This window comes from Pollachius pollachius (assembly GCF_949987615.1).
Source record: "Pollachius pollachius genome assembly, chromosome: 19".
NCBI lineage: Eukaryota > Metazoa > Chordata > Actinopteri > Gadiformes > Gadidae > Pollachius > Pollachius pollachius.
The window spans coordinates 13,374,242-13,393,275 of NC_136952.1; the positions used below are offsets into that span (position 1 = coordinate 13,374,242).

General features: G+C 43.6%; 2 protein-coding genes across 5 annotated transcripts in view; one reads left to right on the forward strand and one right to left on the reverse strand.

Annotated features, from left to right (window-relative positions):
• The window catches only part of slc39a11 (solute carrier family 39, member 11), a 65,185-nt gene extending 60,705 nt beyond the window's left edge, over positions 1-4,480 (forward strand). For 2 of the 3 annotated variants that reach the window (XM_079756662.1, XM_079756663.1), the window contains exons 7-10: positions 742-811; positions 2,306-2,404; positions 2,707-2,865; positions 3,815-4,480. In XM_079756662.1, the coding sequence (XP_079612788.1) occupies positions 742-811; positions 2,306-2,404; positions 2,707-2,865; positions 3,815-3,893 (407 nt within the window). In that variant the 3' untranslated portion in view covers positions 3,894-4,480. The remainder of the gene's footprint in view (positions 1-741; positions 812-2,305; positions 2,405-2,706; positions 2,866-3,814) is intronic. The other variant, XM_079756664.1, reaches the window with a different exon arrangement.
• A 247-nt stretch (positions 4,481-4,727) lies between these two features.
• LOC307090120 (ankyrin repeat and SOCS box protein 12-like) lies at positions 4,728-9,748 on the reverse strand. Of its 2 annotated transcripts, XM_079756666.1 has the most exons (4): positions 9,700-9,736; positions 8,910-9,002; positions 7,320-8,090; positions 4,728-6,032 (listed from the first exon to the last, which is right to left on the reverse strand). In XM_079756666.1, the coding sequence occupies exons 3-4, from the start codon at positions 8,080-8,082 to the stop codon at positions 5,881-5,883; spliced, it is 915 nt and encodes a 304-aa protein (XP_079612792.1). In that variant the 5' UTR covers positions 8,083-8,090; positions 8,910-9,002; positions 9,700-9,736; the 3' UTR covers positions 4,728-5,880. The 2 variants fall into 2 exon arrangements, with proteins under 2 accessions (XP_079612792.1, XP_079612793.1); XM_079756667.1 differs by lacking the exon at positions 8,910-9,002 and having other exon boundaries at positions 4,729-6,032; positions 9,700-9,748.
• Between the last annotated feature and the right edge of the window lie 9,286 nt (positions 9,749-19,034).

Below are 19,034 nucleotides of genomic sequence, written 5' to 3' on the forward strand. Positions count from 1 at the left end.
GTGGAAGCCATCACATAAGACACCATTTTGTTAGTAGACTGAACTGGTTCTAAATAAGGTAGTGTGACGGCCTCTCCTTGAAGCATCATATAGTAACGTGTATCATCATATGTTCTTGTGCAGATGAGTTGAGTAAAATTAATGTACTTCATTGTCATGCATCTACATGATTAATGGATACTGTGTAAGAGTTAGACTGCTATAGTAAATAGGTCATTTTAAATGGCATTGCATATGCTGGAACTGATGCTGTTAATAGGATTAAAGCACTCTATATTCATAACTTGTAACATTATCTTAATTAAATGCATTCACAGTGAACTTATCATAATGGTAAATGTCCCATCCATCCAGCTTTCCCCAACCAACCCCAGATTGCAAATAGGCATTGTGTGATTCAAGTGTTCGTGAATACCATGTGGCAGACTGTACTGTATATCTCTAAATGTGTCACAGCAGTGTTTTCCCAGCGGGGATGTTCAATCTGTGCCAGGCTAGACCTACGTCTTTGTCTGGCCCACGTCTCTTTTTTTCATGTTTCTCCTCCTGACACTCTCCTTTCACTTATTATGTTTTAGTTCTCTGCTAGTTCTCTCTTTAGTTCTCTTTCTGTTCTCTCTAGTTCATCTGCTGCTCTTCATCTCACTCTGCCCCTGGCGATATATCGTTCAGCTTGCTGTGTGTGTGCGTGTGTGCGTGTGTGTGTGTGTGTGTGTGTGTGTGTGTGTGTGTGTTCGACAGAGGGCCTGGCTGTAGGTGTAGGATTCGGTGCCATAGGAAAGACCCCGTCTGCCACTTTTGAGAGCGCCAGGTAAGAACCCTGCTGGAGGCTCATGGGGCATTGCATGTTTGGGCGTGCAGGTGTACACACACTCACACATACACACTCACACATACACACACATTCTCACATAAGAACATGCAATGCACCCAAACATGACCACACGGAGACATTCATGCAACTTAATTAGCTCATATTGAACATGTTGCACTTAAACCTACACCCGCTCACACACACACACACGCATGCACACACACACACACACACAAACACACACACAGACGATCTTGGCTTTTTTCATCAAACTCATTGCATTCCATGTCTGTGGCAGTATTGCCCCCAGACATGTTGGATAGGGGTGAGCCAGATGAGGCCACTGAACGTCTGGGAAACCCCCATGAAATCCGTTTCAGAACTGAATTTCAGGACTTATTTTGCTGTTGTGGTATATGGGATAGTTGAAACTATATGTGGTAAGGAATCTCATACTGATATACTTTGGTATCATACTCTACAGTAAATGTTAATTATCTGATGGGCATAGCCGTATACCATACACTTAACATTTCAAGTTCCACAACAACGATGCTTTAACGTTCATTTTGATTAAATGTTGATTCATTTCATGGTTCTTCAAATAAGGTAGTTGTCCCTTTTCCTTAAATAGACAAATATACAGCTTTAATTTGAAGTACATTGATTGTAGGGAACAAGACATTTACTGGGGCTAGTTGACCATGCCTTTATTTATTTTCGTCAAATTCACTTTTATGAAAAATAGACATTATTGATTTAAATGAATAGCGCCTAGTCTTCAACAAGTTTTTTTTTCGGTTGGATACTTTCAAAATCTACCTCGCTCTAGCAGGTTTCTCCAAAGTTGCCGACCCTAGCTTTAATAGTAGTAATTTCTGTTAATCTTCTCACTAGCTCTATTAGCAGGGGTGTCGGTACATTTTCGATTGTATATATAAGTTTACCAATGACTCTCCAATGACTTTCCATCAACTTACTTGGATGTTCATTATGCAGCATTCCCCACAACAGTAGCTGTTTAGAATTGGGATAACACCAGTATAGGGACCACTCAAAGGTACTTTGTTGTGAACTGCTGACATCTGGTGGTTATGTTAAAGCACAACATGTTTAATGCAACAGGTAGCACTGGTTCATTAAGTGCCAACCACAAGATGAAGAATGTGTCAAATCAGTTGGAGTCCTATTTGGATTATTTTAGAACAGAAGCAACCCACTGTGCTTTTCAAGAAGCTACAACAAAATCGCAAAAAAATACCAAATAATAACGAATATGTAAAAACATTAATCTAATGTTAAATATCCTTGAGAGCATGTACTGTTGTCGTGTATAACAAGGTTCTGCTTATCCAGCTGTTATCAAGGTCGTTAGAAACTGAGGGATGACTAAGTATCCAACTGGAGTGTATGTCACTGTAAAAATAGGGAACATGAATGAAACATTTCTGAAAATAGATTAGTTATATTTCATTTTTTCTCATCCCTCAGGAACCTGGCCATCGGAATCGGCATTCAGAACTTTCCAGAAGGGTTGGCGGTGAGCTTGCCTCTCCGCGGGGCTGGGATGTCGACGTGCGGAGCCTTCTGGTAGGCACCAACCAAGAGTGTGTTGTGTTTGGCCCTTAGTCCAAGGGTACTTGGATCGATCCCTGACATCCGCACAGGCGTCCTTGATCAATAAGCCCGACCCCTTCTGCTCCACTCCACTGTGTGTGCAAGTGTGTGTGTCTATGTTTGTGTGTGAAAGTGTGTGTGTATATGTGTGCTTGTTTGTGTTTGTGTGTGTGTGTGTGTGTGTGTTCGTGTGTGTGTGTGTGTGTGTGTGTGTGTGTGTGTGTGTGTGTGTGTGTGCAGTTAGTTCATCCCTTGCCCTTATCTCCCTCTCCCAGGTACGGCCAGCTGAGTGGAATGGTGGAGCCGGTGGCGGGGTTGCTAGGGGCCGTTGCCGTGGTGCTGGCGGAGCCCCTGTTGCCGTACGCGCTGGCGTTTGCCGCGGGGGCCATGGTGTACGTGGTGGTGGATGACATCATACCGGAGGCTCAAGTCAGGTAAGAGGAGGATGGAGAGGCAAAAGGTTGTGAGATCGCGATGTGTAGAGAGAGGTTTCCTCCATCCAAAGGATCTAGATTCAATGTAGATTCAAAAACACTTCGAGAAGAATCAAGACAATAACTTTGCGTAAACATTGCCTTTGACTTAATAAGGGCTGTGCAAGTTGTGGCCCTTGGTCAAGCAAGGGCCCCTTGTTAAACAACAAGCAAACAAAGATGCAAAATAATGTTTTTGAGTTTTCAACTCCAAAATAGATGATGATTTGCTGAAGATTTAATTATAGATTCTTAGTTTCACCATAACTGATGCCAAGCCCGAATGGGCTTGTGAGGCACTTATTCAAAAACATAAATAAACAAAAAACATGATGCAAATTTTTCGATGCAAAAATGCATGCAAATACAGGTCAGTCTGGGGGTCGTCATGTCCTCATGTACATTGATACACACAACCCTAAAACAAGGTATCTCTGTCTACATTGAGTTTGACTCCTCTCCTACCCCGGTCCATGAAATAAAATGAGCTGTTCTAAAAACCTCAAACTTGAATGAACCTTGAACCCACCATCTGCCCAAAACAGCCCTGCTTTTCCAGGCCTGTTTCATGCAAGCAAAAAAATCCCGCCTGCTACATTTGCCCTTCTTGGGTTTTGCTCGGTATGATTCTGGTCCGTGTTGCACTACAAATATGAGGAGACATTTGCGCTACATTTGCTTTGGCAGTTAGCACCCATCGTTAATCAATACAATAACAAACTAAACAGAGTAAATTGTAATGGCTTCGTCCCTTGTCTTGAACAGCTTTACATTAAAATTACCCTTTTTTTAAAAATCAGTTGTGCAACCCATTAGGAAGCTGAATGGTGTGGAAAGTCCTTTGTTCATAGATGGGTAAAGGTTGTGCCTTTTCTTTTTCTTCTCTTCTAATGTGTCCTCCCGTTGCCAGTGGGAACGGGAAACTAGCATCGTGGACGTCGATTCTGGGCTTCGTGGTGATGATGTCACTGGACGTGGGGTTGGGATGATTGTAACCAAGGCGACAACAAATCCAACGTCAAAATCAAGATTGCTCACAAACTAAGGAAGGGACCAAATATTCCAGTCTTCTCAGTGCAAATAAGGGCTCTACATGTGCATTCATTCTTTTGTTGGATTGATCAGAGGTTATTTTTTAAGTTGGTTTGAGAAGCTTTTTCCGTTTTTATTCTCTCACTTCACCCAGGTTGATTGTAATGACCGTGTCCATATTATCCCATGCAACTCCGAATTAACAAATACTTGAAGGGCAATGTGTCATTCTTTAATTTCTACCACTGTGACCACAGTGTATAAAGTTGTGCTTTCTCATGTCCGTTTGTGTGTTGTTTGGGAATAGTCTGGGGATGAGTTTAGGTTATTTTAAGTTGTCCTTAGTCGTCCATTTTTAATCTTGCTGGATCGTCCATGCAATGAAACGGATGCAATGCTGTTTACAGTCACAGAACATGAAGAGATTAATAACTTGTTTATTAAAAGTGATTTAATTTAATGTAATTGCCATTGGTGTCAAAGTGTAGGGGAGAATAGTTGTTTTATGCCTCAAAAAATGACTTGTAATAAAATGTGACAACTAATCTTATCTATGTTTTTCCCTGATCAAATGCTGACAAAGAAATTACCAAGAAAAAAAACATCCACCATATATTGCCTGTTTTTATTTCTCATTTATTTTCAGTCAGGCACTATCAAGGGCTGCTATGTGAATGTCAGCCCACTCCCACGCCACTGCCTATTCCGGTAACTCCCCTTTGGTTTGCAGAGGGCTAAACATAACGTAACATACAAATCTAAATTGTACACCCATGCGTTTCTAATTTAGCACGGTGTCTCAGCGTTCCTGCTCTTGACGTTATTTAAATATTTCACCTCGGGTTGTATTTAGTGGAGGCAGACCGCAGAGTGCCTGAAGCCTTCTTATCATCCCTCAATCAATCATCCAGCCCTTATGAAAGTGTTGCGTTGTGATGGCTGCGGTGTGCAGGAATGTGTGTTGGAAGTTGGAGGCAGTCTCATTAAGATCCATCAGGGATAGGATTAATCCATTCATCAATTCATCAAGGCCCTCAAACTGAACGGCATAACGGGACATAGCATTGTTTTATCATGAGAACTGTGTGGAAATACAAGTATGACATGGATACAGTATAGAGTAATGAAATATACATTGTGTTTAATATCAGATGTTTGGCATGCACAATAGCTGTGTTGTAGTCGATTATTCAGGACATTATCCACACGTTGTAATGCGTAGCTTTTGGGCCAACTCGTGATAGAACATAAGGAGCTTCTAGGCTGTACGTCGCTCTGTGTCCAAGGAGCAAATTTTCCTGGTAATTCTCTCTTTTAAACAAGGGGGAATTACTGGCTTAATAACTCAGTTGATGGCAATTGTGTGCATTTTTTTCTTGTTTCGTGGCATTGAGTATAGTCATGATAACACTTTTGTCCTCAGTTATCATAAGCATGTCTTTAAAGAGCAGGTAGAGTTATGCCTCTGCTCAAAGATGCCCACAGGTTAGGTGGTCGACATTTGTGGAACCTATAACACAACGCATCAAACAATGTATTTTTTTCTAACACATTTACCGTTTCAACTCTTCACACACATCACACAGGGTTGACCTCCTTCTAATCATCCTTTCTCTCAAACACACACACATGCCTGCATATGAGAAAGAAAGCACGAGAAAGCAGTGCACAGAATTGCAGAGAGCTCGACCCATTTAATGCAAGTCTAGAACCAGCTGCACATCTAAGATCGACGAAGATGACGAATATGCCATAAAGTACAAAACAGAAAAGTGAAACAAAACTAAAAATTCTTCATAATCTCAACAAAAAGCTAAAAACTAAAACATGGCTCAAAAAACTGTAAAGAGCAAAAATAAAAACAAAGAAAACTAAGGCATAACCTGATGCGTTTAAGAAGTGCTTCTAACAGGGGCACCGTGTTGACGAGCGGCCGTCAGCGAGCTATAGGATCATGACGGGCATGGTCCTGTACTCCAGGTAGTCGATGAGTCTCTGGGGCATCGCCAGCTGGTCCACGCACTGGATCCGGTCGGCCTTCTTTAGCTGTCCCCGGATGGCGAGTCGACACTGGGAGGCCAGAGACTTGGGAGTTCCTACGAGGGGGAGGGAGAGAAAGTGGTTGACGGATGATTACAAATCCAAAGTCACTTGTGTCTGTGGAGCCCTTGATAACAAATCTGAAAGTACTTCACATTCACTTTGCATAGTTCTTAACGCCTCTAAAGGGGCAAGGAGAAACTCCCCACATCAAACAGGTAATGAAACCGTGAGAACACACAATGGCATAGTGGTTAGCACACCTTCATTGCAAGAAGGTCCTCTGTTCAAACCCCTGGGAGCAGAGGGGAGTTTGTATACATGTTCACCCCATGTTAACGTGGGTTTTCCACCCACATTAAAAAAGAGATTCATGTTAGGTAAATACTGCTGCCAATGCCCTTGACCTAGGCAGTAGCCCTGGAGTTGGTCTCCGAGCGCTTGACTGTGTAGCTGCCCTCATAGTGATGCTAGCGATGGGTTGAATGCAGAGTCCTCAATTTCCTTTGGGATCAATAAAGTATCTTAAATATTATAAAGGTAGAGGGATCCTTCCTGTCAGGGATGGTTACTGTTGCTGACTCATTTAGAAATTCTTGGTAAATGGGTCAGACATTGAATGTTATGAGCATAAAACTAGGTAATAAAACAAAGGTTAAGTAAGAATAATTGATAAGGGAAAAGTAGATGTGTTTGAAGTAACCCTTTGTAAAATACCTCATCTGACATTCCCTATCATTGGATTACATTAATTGCTGCCGCTACATTTTGACCTTTCCTTTAAAAGTGTCTGAAAATGTTGCCTTTCCACCTCCAACTCCGGTATTGTTGAGTTTTTCCTGCGATTGAATCTCTGTGGACAAGCTTAACGGTCAGGTGATTAACTATGTAGAACATAAACGTTTGTGTGAACTGCTAACAAAAGACCTTCACTGTTTGCCCACTGAGGAAATGAAACTGCCATGAATGGGGTGTGTGCGATCAGCTGATAAACAGCTGATATGGCAACAACAACAACAAAAAAAACGGGGAGTGGAAAGTTAAGAATTCCCCTGGCAGAACTGAGAGCTGCAGGTGTCGTTTAAGGCCGCTGGATCAGCAATAGCAGGTAATAAAGATAACACTACTACGAGATAAGATGATAGCAAAGCTACACCCGGTCGGATGACCGCATTATCATGACACAATCAACACATGACTGTGATTGTGTCGGTGCGATAAAATCCAGTGAAAGCCCAACACAGAGCCAGTCTCTATGTCTGCACTAGGAGTCTACGTGACCAGTTTAGACCCTTTTTTTCAGTTAACGTGGCGCACAGAAGGCGGGCCGGGCGGGACCTCACCTCTCTCCCGCAGCAGCAGCTCCACCGCCTCGTTCTGCTTGGTGGACTTCTCGATGATCAGCGTGGGCAGGTACACGTTGGCGCCGAAGTCGATGAGCAGCCTCACGTACTCCACGCCGCAGCCGTGCCGCAGGCACATCTCAAGCACCGTCTTGGGCTGCTTGATGCGGCTCAGCAGCCCGCCGTCGGTGCAGTTATAGTCCGGGTCGGCGCCGAACGCCAGCAGCACCTTGAAGCACTCCATGTGTCCGTACACGGCCGACAGGTAGAGCGGCCCGCTGGACACGCTCGCCCCCGAGCTCCACAGCAGCACCTTGGAGCGCGAGTTGACCTCGGCGCCGTGGCGCAGCAGCTCGCGCAGGACCGCGGCGTCGCCCTCCCGGGCGGCGGTCAGCACCGGGGAGCAGTTGTTGGCCATGCTGCCGTCGGGGTCGGCGCCGGCCTTGAGCAGCGCGAGCACGCACTCCAGGTACTTGCCGCACACGGCCGTGAAGAGCGGCGTCTGCGCCTTGACGTCCACGCAGTCGACGTGGGCGCCGTGGGCCAGCAGCACCTGCAGGCAGCGCAGGTGGCCCTTGGAGGCGGCCATGCGGAGAGGCGTGCCGGCGATGCCCCAGCCGCCGCGGCAGTTGATGACCCTCTTGTAGATCTCTTGGCTGAGCATCTCGTCGAGGAGCAGGGCATCGTCTTGGGCGACGGCCTGGCGAAGCTGCTGGATCTCACGGCTGCTCTCTTCCTCCACAGGGGTCTTGGGTCGGAGCATAGGACCACCTGCGTGTGCAGGGGCATATGCAGTGAGGGCATGAGCAGGACGTTTTACATCCCGGGAATCCCGTATGACTGGGTTAGCCGAGAAGTTAATAAATAATTATGGAAATAATCACATTTGATTTAAGAATAATTTTGTTGATGGTTTATCGTTTCATCATTTCACAGAGGTTTATATTTGAATTGAACTGCAACATTAATCATCAAATGTTTGTGATCAAAATGACAAATGATTTCATTATCCATTTCAGATTTGAATACTTTTCTGTTGATCGACTCGTTGCAGCGGTACATTAGATCACATTAGTTCAGATCAACTGCATGGGATGGTTACCCATGCACAAGATCACACAACCTCACAGAGACACAGACATCACAGGCCGAGAGGGCATTATCATTCCTTAGTCCACAACACATAAAAGTTGAGATTAAAAAGTAAGAATGTGACAGTGCTTTCCTAAACACTGCTTAATCATTATTATATATTATATTTTATTCTATGCACAATGCAAATAGTGTATATATATATATATATATATATATATATATATAAAAGTCTATGGGAGCTCTAATATATATATTAGAGCTCTCAAAGCACTTTTCAAATGAATAAATATACTATGCCATGGAAGACTTGCAATGTTCCAGTATAGTGTTTGCCTTCATTCTGTTTGGGAACGGGTTGGCCCTAACCTTCATATCCTTCCCTCGATTGTTATGAGGCATGCAATTATTGTCATTTAAATCATTGAGTTGATCAGGTTTCTGTGATCGTCCGTACTGATTAACGACCCCAGTAGAAAGAAAAGGATTTGGGCTCACCTAAATGGACGTTCGTTTCATGCGGAAAAACAGCCTGGTGTGAGGCTTTTTGAATACAGCTTTTGTATTCTCCTTCCAGTTTAAGGGCCTTGCCTACAATCAATCACCAAACACACTTTGGTTTTACTAATGTTCATATGCAGTAAGTTACCCTCAAACCTGCCAGTGTCCTCCCTATAAATAAAACGGCGTCAGGTAATAGTTGGCAACAAGACCCATTACGATGTATAAAGTAAACAAAAATAAATAAAAATGTTCCCTTGGGGGGCTGTTTTGTTACCAGCATGATCCAGGCATCCCTATTCACTTTGACATACCGAGGCCTGGAGATAAGGTAATGCAATCACCCGAGCGATGGTGAAACTATCAATTTAGATTAACATTAGTTAATCGCCACACGGTGCGGATTGGGAAACACCAAAACAACAAGCAGGAGCATCAAACCATACACACTGTGATACTCTGTCATATCACACGGCGACACCGTTTGGATTCACAAATAACAACCTGCTTGCAAATCGCCGGCTTGCTTGCGATCTGCAGGCACTTCTGAATACCTCTTGGATGTATGTCATCGACGTCTAAAATACAATCCGAGATTATTTACAGTAGGCCCGATCGGTATACCGAGATGAGGATGTGGGGATGACCCAAAAGAACACGTTGACCATTTAAAAAAAACAACCAAACCGATCACACATCGAGAGTAGTCAAAACGTCGCGTCGGTTTTCGGTAGTAAACATAATATCGATTAAAACTAGGGATGCATATGATTGTGTTTGTGTTTACCTCGGGAGACGTCGGTGTCAGCTGTCCCAGCGTCCCATAGCTCTGCAGATTAATGTATGATGACGCGTCTCTTCTTCTAGCACCCCAGTACTGTGGTGACCATGTGACCTTTACTGCCATCTAGAGGCATGCTGTCTAAGTTCTTCAAATAATTACATATTTAACAAATAATTACATTTGTTCACGTGTAATTTGATTTTCACATCCCTGCACGTAGACTACAATATTTCTGTTACATTATTCATAGTGCATTTATTTAAAATAGTGCAGTGAAAAAGGTGAAGTTTCATCTTTCGTATCTCAGATCATAAAGAATAGTTTTCCATTATGTTCTCAAAGACAGGTAGTTAGTGGATTTTTGTAATAAATAAATAAAGCAGCTACCTTAAATAACAAACAATCAATAAAGCATAAGTGTATCATTTGGTAAAAGGAGTGATTCCACTCTAGGGCTATATACTGTGGTTATGCTCCATATATACACACGGGGGCAGCAACCGTCCATGAAATTTACCAACTACCTTTACCTTAGCCTACCTCGAAGCTGTTGCTGCTCATGTTTCATTTAATTGGGATGCGGTGCTGTTGTGACTTTGACTGCAAACATTAATATAGATCAAACACGTCCCATTAACAAAAACATGCTACAGTTGATGATCCTCCCTGCTTTTATCTGTTGGATGAATCCGTTAAGATAGTGTCCTCAAGAGTACACCCACACCCCCCCCCCCCCCCCCCCCCCCCCACACACACACACACACACACACACACACACAATATGACAAAAGTCGTCTTGTATTTATTTAGAAAGGGGATCATCCATGTCTGTAATAGTGAAGGTGTGGTGGTTATTAACTAAAGTCAATATTTGCCTGGCTGACAGGCAGTCATCAGTGTATGATTAAATAGTACTGTATAACTAGACCTACCCTGGTAAATATTTAGTAGGTGGTGTCCTCTTCCCGCAAATGCCCTGTGTCTTCTAGGCATCTAATAATATTTCAGCTATTAGATGATTGTTGCAATCAAACAGAGAATCTGCAGTTCCATCCGAAATGGAGCGGAGTGCTGCATTGTATTTGTATTCATCTATCAATGTAGCCATAGTTTCTTGTTGATATTCTCACTCTATGATATGTTGATATTTCTCATGGTTGTCTCCTGTGTTTGCTGATTCAGATATCTGTATGTCTGGTCGTCATGCCCTTATCACTTTGCAACCCCCATGTGCTTTTCACTTATATGTTAGGCCTATTGAACCCTTCTGCTCCTCACTGTCCAGCTGTACTCATCCTGTGTCCTGTGCCCCCTGTAATCTCTCTTATCCCCGCTCCTCTGCTTGTCTTTATCTTTCTCACATCTCCCCCTTTCTCCGCTCCTCTCCTGCCCTCTCCTGCCCTTTAATTTAAATGAACCTCTCTCCTTCCTGTCCTCTCCTCTCTTCCTCTACTCCTGCCTCCTTCCCGCTCTTCCTCTCCTCCTTTCTCCCATCTTCTCCTTTCTGGTCCCCTCCTCTTTTCCTCTCCTTTCCTCTCCTCTCTCCCTCTCTTGTCTCTTCATCTCTCCCTCCACCACGACTCCTCTCCTCCTCTCCTTTCCTCCTCTCCTTCTGTCTCCTCCTCCCCTCTCCAGGGGATCTAGCCGTCTTCTCTCTATCCATCCGGAACATTCCCTGGACCATGCCCAGTGCCCTGCAGCTGGTCTCCATTCAGTCTCTCTCTCTCTCCCTCTCGTTCTCGCTCCCGAACTTAACCCTGTGCTCTCCTCAGCATCCTACCCCCCCCCCCCCCCCCCCCCCCCCCCCCACCTCATTCAGGGGAGGAGGGAGTCCTTTGGGGGGTTACTTGACGAGCTTACGGCTCTATCGGGCCTGCAAAAAGCTGAGGCTTGTGGATAATAAATAAATGCTTTATTTTTATATTTTCCTTTTTTAGTGGGGGGCGGGTTGGCGAATGCAAGACAAGTCAGAGGAGAGGGGGAACAGAACTGGGGGGTGGGTGGGGGGAGGAAAGATGTTTCCAATTGGAGAGAGAGAGAAAGAGAGAGAGAGAGAGAGAGAGAGTCGGTAATTAACCCCCTTTTCCTTCCAAAACAAAAACACACTCCTGAAACATGTGTGAGAAAGGGGATAGGGCAGGGGCTTGATTGATCTTTGGCTGGTGCTGTGTGTGGGTGGGTATTTGTGTGTGTGTGTGCTCCCCCAAGTGCGTGTGTGTGTGGTATGTGTTGTGCAAGATCATGAACTACAGTTGCGGTTGAATGTGTCGTTTCTGTGTCGGTGTGTGGATCTTTGTAATATCAAACCACTGTAAAAGCACACACACAAATGTGAACATACATAGGCATGCACTCACACAGAGGTATGCACACACACACACACACACACGCACACACACACACGTGCACACTTACAAACCAACCGACCTGAACCAACCCACGTACACAACTGCACAGAAGCAGCAAACACACACACACACACACACACACACACACACACACAACACACACACAATGCGACACCTTCGAATTGGGATTGATGGATCTCATTATGAAAAAGAGAGGGAAAACATAATGGAGGGAAGGGAAGAAAGAGGGAGATTACACAGCGGTAAAATAAACATTAAAGCAACCCTTCACTTCACACTTGCAACACACACACACACACACGCACACACACACACGCACACACACACGCACGCACACACGCACGCACACACACACACACACACAGACACACGCACACACACACGCACACACACACGCACACACACACGCAACCATACAAATACATACACATACATACTAGACACCACCGATAAATTGCAGGTGTTGCTTTGTCTCCGATGTTTGTCGTCCAAAATCCATTTTACTTCTAACTTCCCTCTCCACCTATCACCCCTTAATCTATGGCCATCCACTGGATGAGCCCTTGGGGGTCAACAGCCTTTGTCAGTTTCCTCTTGTCTCCTATCACTAACGTCACCTCTCTAATAGCACCTTATAGGCGTGTTTGCAATGGCGTCTTTACACCAGCCTAAACCAACACTGGTCTCTGTGGCTGTAAGGGCTGCATTGTGAAACAGGCTTCAACCTCTGGGGACGACAATAGCCAAATGTTGAACGTGTCAAGCATTTGGTCATAGTTAAAGTGTTTGTGGTGTTTTTGAGAAACAACACAGAGTGAAAGTACCGTGGATTTTGATTTCCTGGAATAATGGCAATAAAGTCTGATACATAACAAGTATATAACAGCCGAGTTAAAAAAAAGCTAACATGGAACAAAAGCGACAGAAGGGCAGTTAATCTCCGTCAGCATAATTTAATAGTGTTTTTCTTTCTTATTTTGAGTTTTATTATGTGATGATCTGTCTGGCCTTTACATACTGACTAGAGTGGAGTGAAATATAAAATAAACTTTCAATCGTAAAGAATATCGGTTTTCACTGAACTATGATCACCCTTTCACACTTTAAAATGGTTATATTGGCCTAATATACACAACACAGTTCTTTGTATAAACCAATGATTACATCTTTCACAATTCGATCAACTTTGGGGTTCTGTGGCTTCCAACTAAATGTAGATAAATATTATACATATTTATTTAATGTGATAATAATAATATTTTTTGTGTCATCTTTTAATATCAATGTTTATCACGATTTCCAGACCATATCAGAATCAGAATCTGAATATTTGTATATTTGTAAGTAAATTTGCATGTACAAGGAAACCGACGAGTAGTCCAAAAGCAGCACGATATAGGCAAAACATTAAGCCGAACCAGGAAATGTTCAAAGATATGAAATATCAATAATCGCACACTTATACTATACTAATAACTATAAGTTAAAAATGATATAGGCTGTGGAAGGCTAAGAGGCATTGAGAGGTCTATGACATGTTTATGAGTCAAGTGCACTATAACAACACACAACGACAATATGATGAGTCGGTGTGTTTGAGATGCAGTTTTAGAATGTGTCACTCTGTCAACTTCTTGCAAACAAAGCGGACCCACCTCTGAGGGTTTGGTCCTTGAACAAGTATGTTTTAGATGAGCTCTCTAGAGTCTAGAGTGTATATTGGCCTGGCTGGTTCTGACTATAGTACCAGGCCATTATACACTCTAGACTCTAGGGCCTAGAGTGTATAATGGCCTGGGTCTGACTATAGACCCAGGCCAATATACACTGGAGTCAAGACCCTAGAGTCTAGAGTGTATAATGGCCTGGGTCTGACTATAGACCCAGGCCAATTTACAGTGGAGTCTAGACCCTAGAGTCTAAAGTGTACAATGGCCTGGGTCTGACTATAGACCCAAGCCATTATACACTCTCTAGAGTCTAGACACTAGAGTCTAGAGTGTATAATGGCCTGGGTCTGACTGGGTCTGACACACACAATTTCATGAGTATTTCACAGTATTTCATTGTTTCCTTATTTCAAAAATATAAAGGCCGCATTGGCTTTTTTTCACATAAAGTTCCTGAAAATAGACTACTTTGAGGTCTAGTTTCTCATTCTGTCATTTACCAAAGTTCATTGCCTCTCGTGTCTTGGCTGCAATCTCAGAATCTTTTCCCCAAAAAATAATTGGCCATCACACTGTTATAGCTGTGATCAAATTTGAGAGGTTTTCCTATCTGCAGAGTGGGTGGTGTTAACTATAGTTTAAATATGGAAGCCATGTTTCTCACCTCACCCCTGGGCATTTGTGTAATTCTCACTCATCCAATCAATCAATGTTATTTCATTATAATACTATTGGTCATACCCATGCAAGAGATCTCTCTGCTGGTGTTGCAGAATCATCAGGCAATTGTCCAAGGGGCGGATTCTCTCTTCTCTGTGTTCAGGGAGTCCTGTTGTACATGAAAGGTTGGAGGTCAAGGGATTAATCTCCCCTCCGACGGATGGATGATCTCTTGAGAGTCCACCGAGATGAATCGCGGTAGGTGATTGTGTCTGAGAGGCTTTTCGTTTTCCATTTCTGTCCATTTGAGAATGAGTTTCTCCATGAGTTATTTTCAATATTGTCGTGGGTTGAGGGATCTTGCTAATGGATGTTGCCAGCATATTTTATAATAAAATAAAACACAAGCGTGGAGTGAGTCTGAATTTATGGATTGCCAAAGTGTTGCCAAGAAACCTGAGTACAGAGCGCTACGGGACAGAACTCTTTATTCTTCAGATAAAAACACATAAATGGTTGAAGACCTGGTCTGCTGCTGGTCAAGCAGAGGCCTACCGTACCACACTGAGGTGTTGCCTGTCCATCTCTGTACAATATAAACCACAGGAGAGACCAGTAGGTCTCCACACTAAAGGTGTTGAGTTCCCATTAGGGATGGGCAAAACGATTATTTTCCGGGAATCAGTTCTTTCAGATCCGTTCACTATCACGATTCGTTCGTTTGATTTGTTTGTTTGATTTGTTCGTTTGATTTGTTCGTTAAGTCAGATAACGTTTTGCTTATAAGTATTGGGTACGCCCGCCAATCAAGGCTTTTTCACAGCCTGCCCTACCATAAGGGTACTGTCGGCGGTCGAAACGCCAGTCGTAATTGAGCTGCGCCAAGCCGCACCAAATCAAACCGCGCCGCAGGATGGAAATGAGGGGGAATATAACAGAAACTAAAAAAAGTTTTCAGTCACGGTGCGCTCGGAAAACAAAAAAAGCGAATTTCTGTAGCATTGGCCTGTGCGACGCAGTTCGATAATTTCCATGGTAGGTAAAACAATACTTTATTAAAGCATGCAATTATGTTGTAGAACAAAATAAAAAGAAAACGTATGAAGTGCTTGCATGATATTGAAGCCTACAGCGATCGTTAGTTAACTTGTATGGCGGTGCCTTGTCATTTGTTTACCCTTGTGCCATGGCAATGCAATTGCTACCTGCTGTAGTACTCTCATTGGCTGAATCTTTTAGATTGTTTTAGACTCAATCAATATAAGGTCGCGGGAAGACGGAGCTCTGTTCGTTTGTATATTTTATTTATTTGACCATATTTTTGTTTTATGTTAAAAAAAAGAAGAAAGAAAGAAAGAATCAAAGAATCAGTTCTCTTGTTTTTGGAATCAGTTCTCGTCGTTCACCTTCAGGATTCGTTCATTGTGAACGAATCGTTCGCGACCGACCAATCCCTAGTTCCCATCTCTGAACAGCGACCAACACGCTGAACAGAGCTGAGTAGAAATAATTGTTGAACACGCACCACATTGACCGTATTTGCAGTGGTGTATGTAAAAAAAAAAAAGATGAGTGATTTACTAATTAATTAATGTACATCTATGAGTGCAATATCCTGCAATCCACATGACCCCTCAACATGAGTACTATTGGCATGAATCCTGTTGTAACCGAGGCCCTATGTCCCTTACACGTGCTCTCACGGTTTGTACATGGCCATGTTATGTCCCCATACATATATTTTTTTCCCTCTGCCATAACCCAGTAAGTACATTCAACTTAACTCAATTACATTAATTACATGGAACTAAAAACAGGCTGGCTAAACACAGAGAAAAGGAAGTCCTTCTGAGAGTATTTATGAAGGCAAACCTTGCGGGTAGGTCTGTTCTGGCCAGGGTTGATTCCCTCATTGTGTAATAGAGCCACGCTGCAGCCAAACCATTGCAGAAAATAGAAATATTATGTTAAACACAACCAGTTATGGGAGTGGAAGAATGAATGGGAGGGTAAGATTGGCGCCTGTGTGCGTGTGTGTGTGTGTCTGTGTGTGTGTGTGTGTGTGTGTGTGTGTGTGTGTGTGTGTGTGTGTGTGTGTGTTACTGACATGTATTATTAAGTGTCGCAAGGCTGCCACATCTCATCAGCGTGATTTTGATGCTGGTTGCAAGTTTGACGCCAGTCGGAAGGAGAGCCGGGGACTGGAAGTCTATGGGAATAGAGAGGGAGAGAGAGAAGAGAGAAACTCAAACAAAGTGGCTTGGCGTGAAGGAGGGGGAGAGAGAGGGGGAGAGAGGAGAGATCCAATCAAATGTCAGAGAGAGATCAATTGTCTCTTGCCTCTTAATTATCATGGTCACACAATTTTGACAGGGCTTTCCCCAACCTTTGCAAACTTTTGTGTTTAACTCAGAAATATCACTGTGATGATATTGCAAATTCCTGTGTTTGTTGATGCCACATTGTGTTGTACCCAGATGTCTCGTGGTCAAACCAGAACTAAGCCAAACCCTAACCAGCTGACTGAACTGAAACTGTGGCTACAGCGGCCATTAGCGGCCTCTTACATATTTAATTTACCAATCGTTACCCTTCCACTTCACCCTAGCTCTCCTCTACCCTTCCTCACCCTTAAGCCATCGCGGTCGGATCAAAATGTGCTAATTCAACAACCCCACTCTCCCGTCATTATATTTGTCTCTCATATTTCTTCTGTGTTAATATCTCCCATCTAGCAAAGCTTATCCGAACGCAAAGCTTTTAGCCGCATGCGCTGGCCAAACAAATAAAGCCATTTCGGTCTATTAGGCGAAGCGGTAGATTGAACAACGTATCCTTGGCTTTGGCTTCAGTATCAGAGTGATACTGTGTTTATTTGAGTTGGAGGACTGCGATCTGCAAGGAGCTCAGCTACACACAAGATCTGCCCATCAGGGAGTGTTGGGTAAGGCTACTTGGATGTTTTAACTTGTTTAGCTTTTTGTTTAACGTGTGAAAATTGTGAAACGTTGTCATTAAGTGTTGCGGTTGGATCGGTTAGTAGGACGTGAGGACTTTCTAGTTGGAAGACAATGATATTGTTCCACAGACCACAATACACATAGTAGCCTTCAACAATTTCAGATCCAACGGGTGATGAGAATCAGCTGAGGTGCTTCAGAATAAGCATCGTGTTTAGCCTGTCCCCAGGAGTAGTCTGGCTCTGAGCAGGCAAATGCAATTCTTTTAACCTTTTTTATTCAAGAAAATCTTTGAGAAACAAATTGATGATAGGGTGCTCTAGGATTCCTTCAGGTAAAGTGCTGAACTGCTAGCTGCTACACCTATCCTTTGAAGAGGTTAAACCTATCCTCTGTAGTGGCTACAACTATCCTTTGTAGCGGCTACACCTTTCCACTTTCCTTTCTTCTGTCTGTTTGTAAAATCAAATATGTGATGGCACATTGAAATCATATATATTTCACTCAGTCCTCCTCCTCCTCCTCCTCCTCCTCCTCCTCCTCCTATTGTTGACTCCATCTTGGTTGTCTGGGGAGCCGCTGTGTTGCGACATGTTGTCCCCGGTCACCGTAACAACAGCGGGATGCTTGTTCCCAGGTTTCTGAAGATGTCGATGTTACGTAGAACGCTCTTTCATTGCCCCACCCCCCCCCCCTTTTCCTCCTCCTGCCCCAGATCTCTTTAGCTGCCTTCCAACAACAGACTGCACCAGGGTGGCCATGCTAGTCCCCGGCCCACCTCTCAGGCCGCAGGAACCACACCGACACATATGAGATATGTTTTTTAGTCCACACGCAGTTTAGTTTTTTCTTGAGTGGGGGAGGGGGGGCTGAAATACAAACCCGTTATTACAATCCGATTTTGAGAAGCGTTACACAAAGATGAATAATCATTTTTACTAGTGTGAGGATCCGTTGCCATAGTTATGGGCTAGCGTTAAGCGTAGCTGTGTAAACAATGTGGTCAGGGTTTTTCTTTTAGTAGGAGAGAAGTGGCATTGTCGTGGTGTCTGCCTGTGTCTGTCTTTGTGTGTGCGTGTGTGGGTGTGCGTGTGTGGTTGTGTGTTTGTGTGTGTGTGTGTGTGTGCGTTTCTGATTATTGATTCTATGTTTTTCCATGTTTGTGTGTGAGTATGCGTGTCTGCATTTGTGTGGTGTCTTTCTGAGTGTGTTTTTTTTCATGTGTGCGTGAGAGAGTGCTTGAGAGTTTACTTATGAGTGTGCAGCTAAGTGTTTGTGTGTCTGTCTTTATGTTTGTGTGCATGTGTGGGTGTGTGTGTGTGTTGGTGTGTGTATCATGTGATAATCTGTGTGTGCCTGTGTTTGTGTGTGACGTCTGCTCTTTGAATGCATGCACGTGTGTTTGTGTGTGTGTGTGTGTGTGTGTGTTCTTGTGCGTGCGTGCGTGTGTGTGTGTGTCAATGCAAAAACGCCCACCCTGTCTCCTCAACCCACACTCTCTAGATAAAACCTTTCCCAGCACATTCCCATATTTCCTAATGTCCAAGGAATTGTATTTATCTTGGAGATAGCATAGCGACCATAGATTCTGAAGGGACCGGAAGGTGCAAGTGCAATTCCCACATTGTTCTGGATCTTGCTTCTTATCACCGGGGGCAACACATGTTCATTCAGGAACA

Excerpts from the sequence above, each read along its gene's own strand:
- LOC307090120 (XM_079756666.1), bottom strand. The coding sequence starts at position 8,082 with ATGCTCCGACCCAAGACCCCTGTGGAGGAAGAGAGCAGCCGTGAGATC. Across the intron at positions 6,033-7,319 it reads GCTGCTGCTGCGGGAGAGAG|GAACTCCCAAGTCTCTGGCC; the intron begins GTGAGGTCCCGC and ends TCCCCCTCGTAG.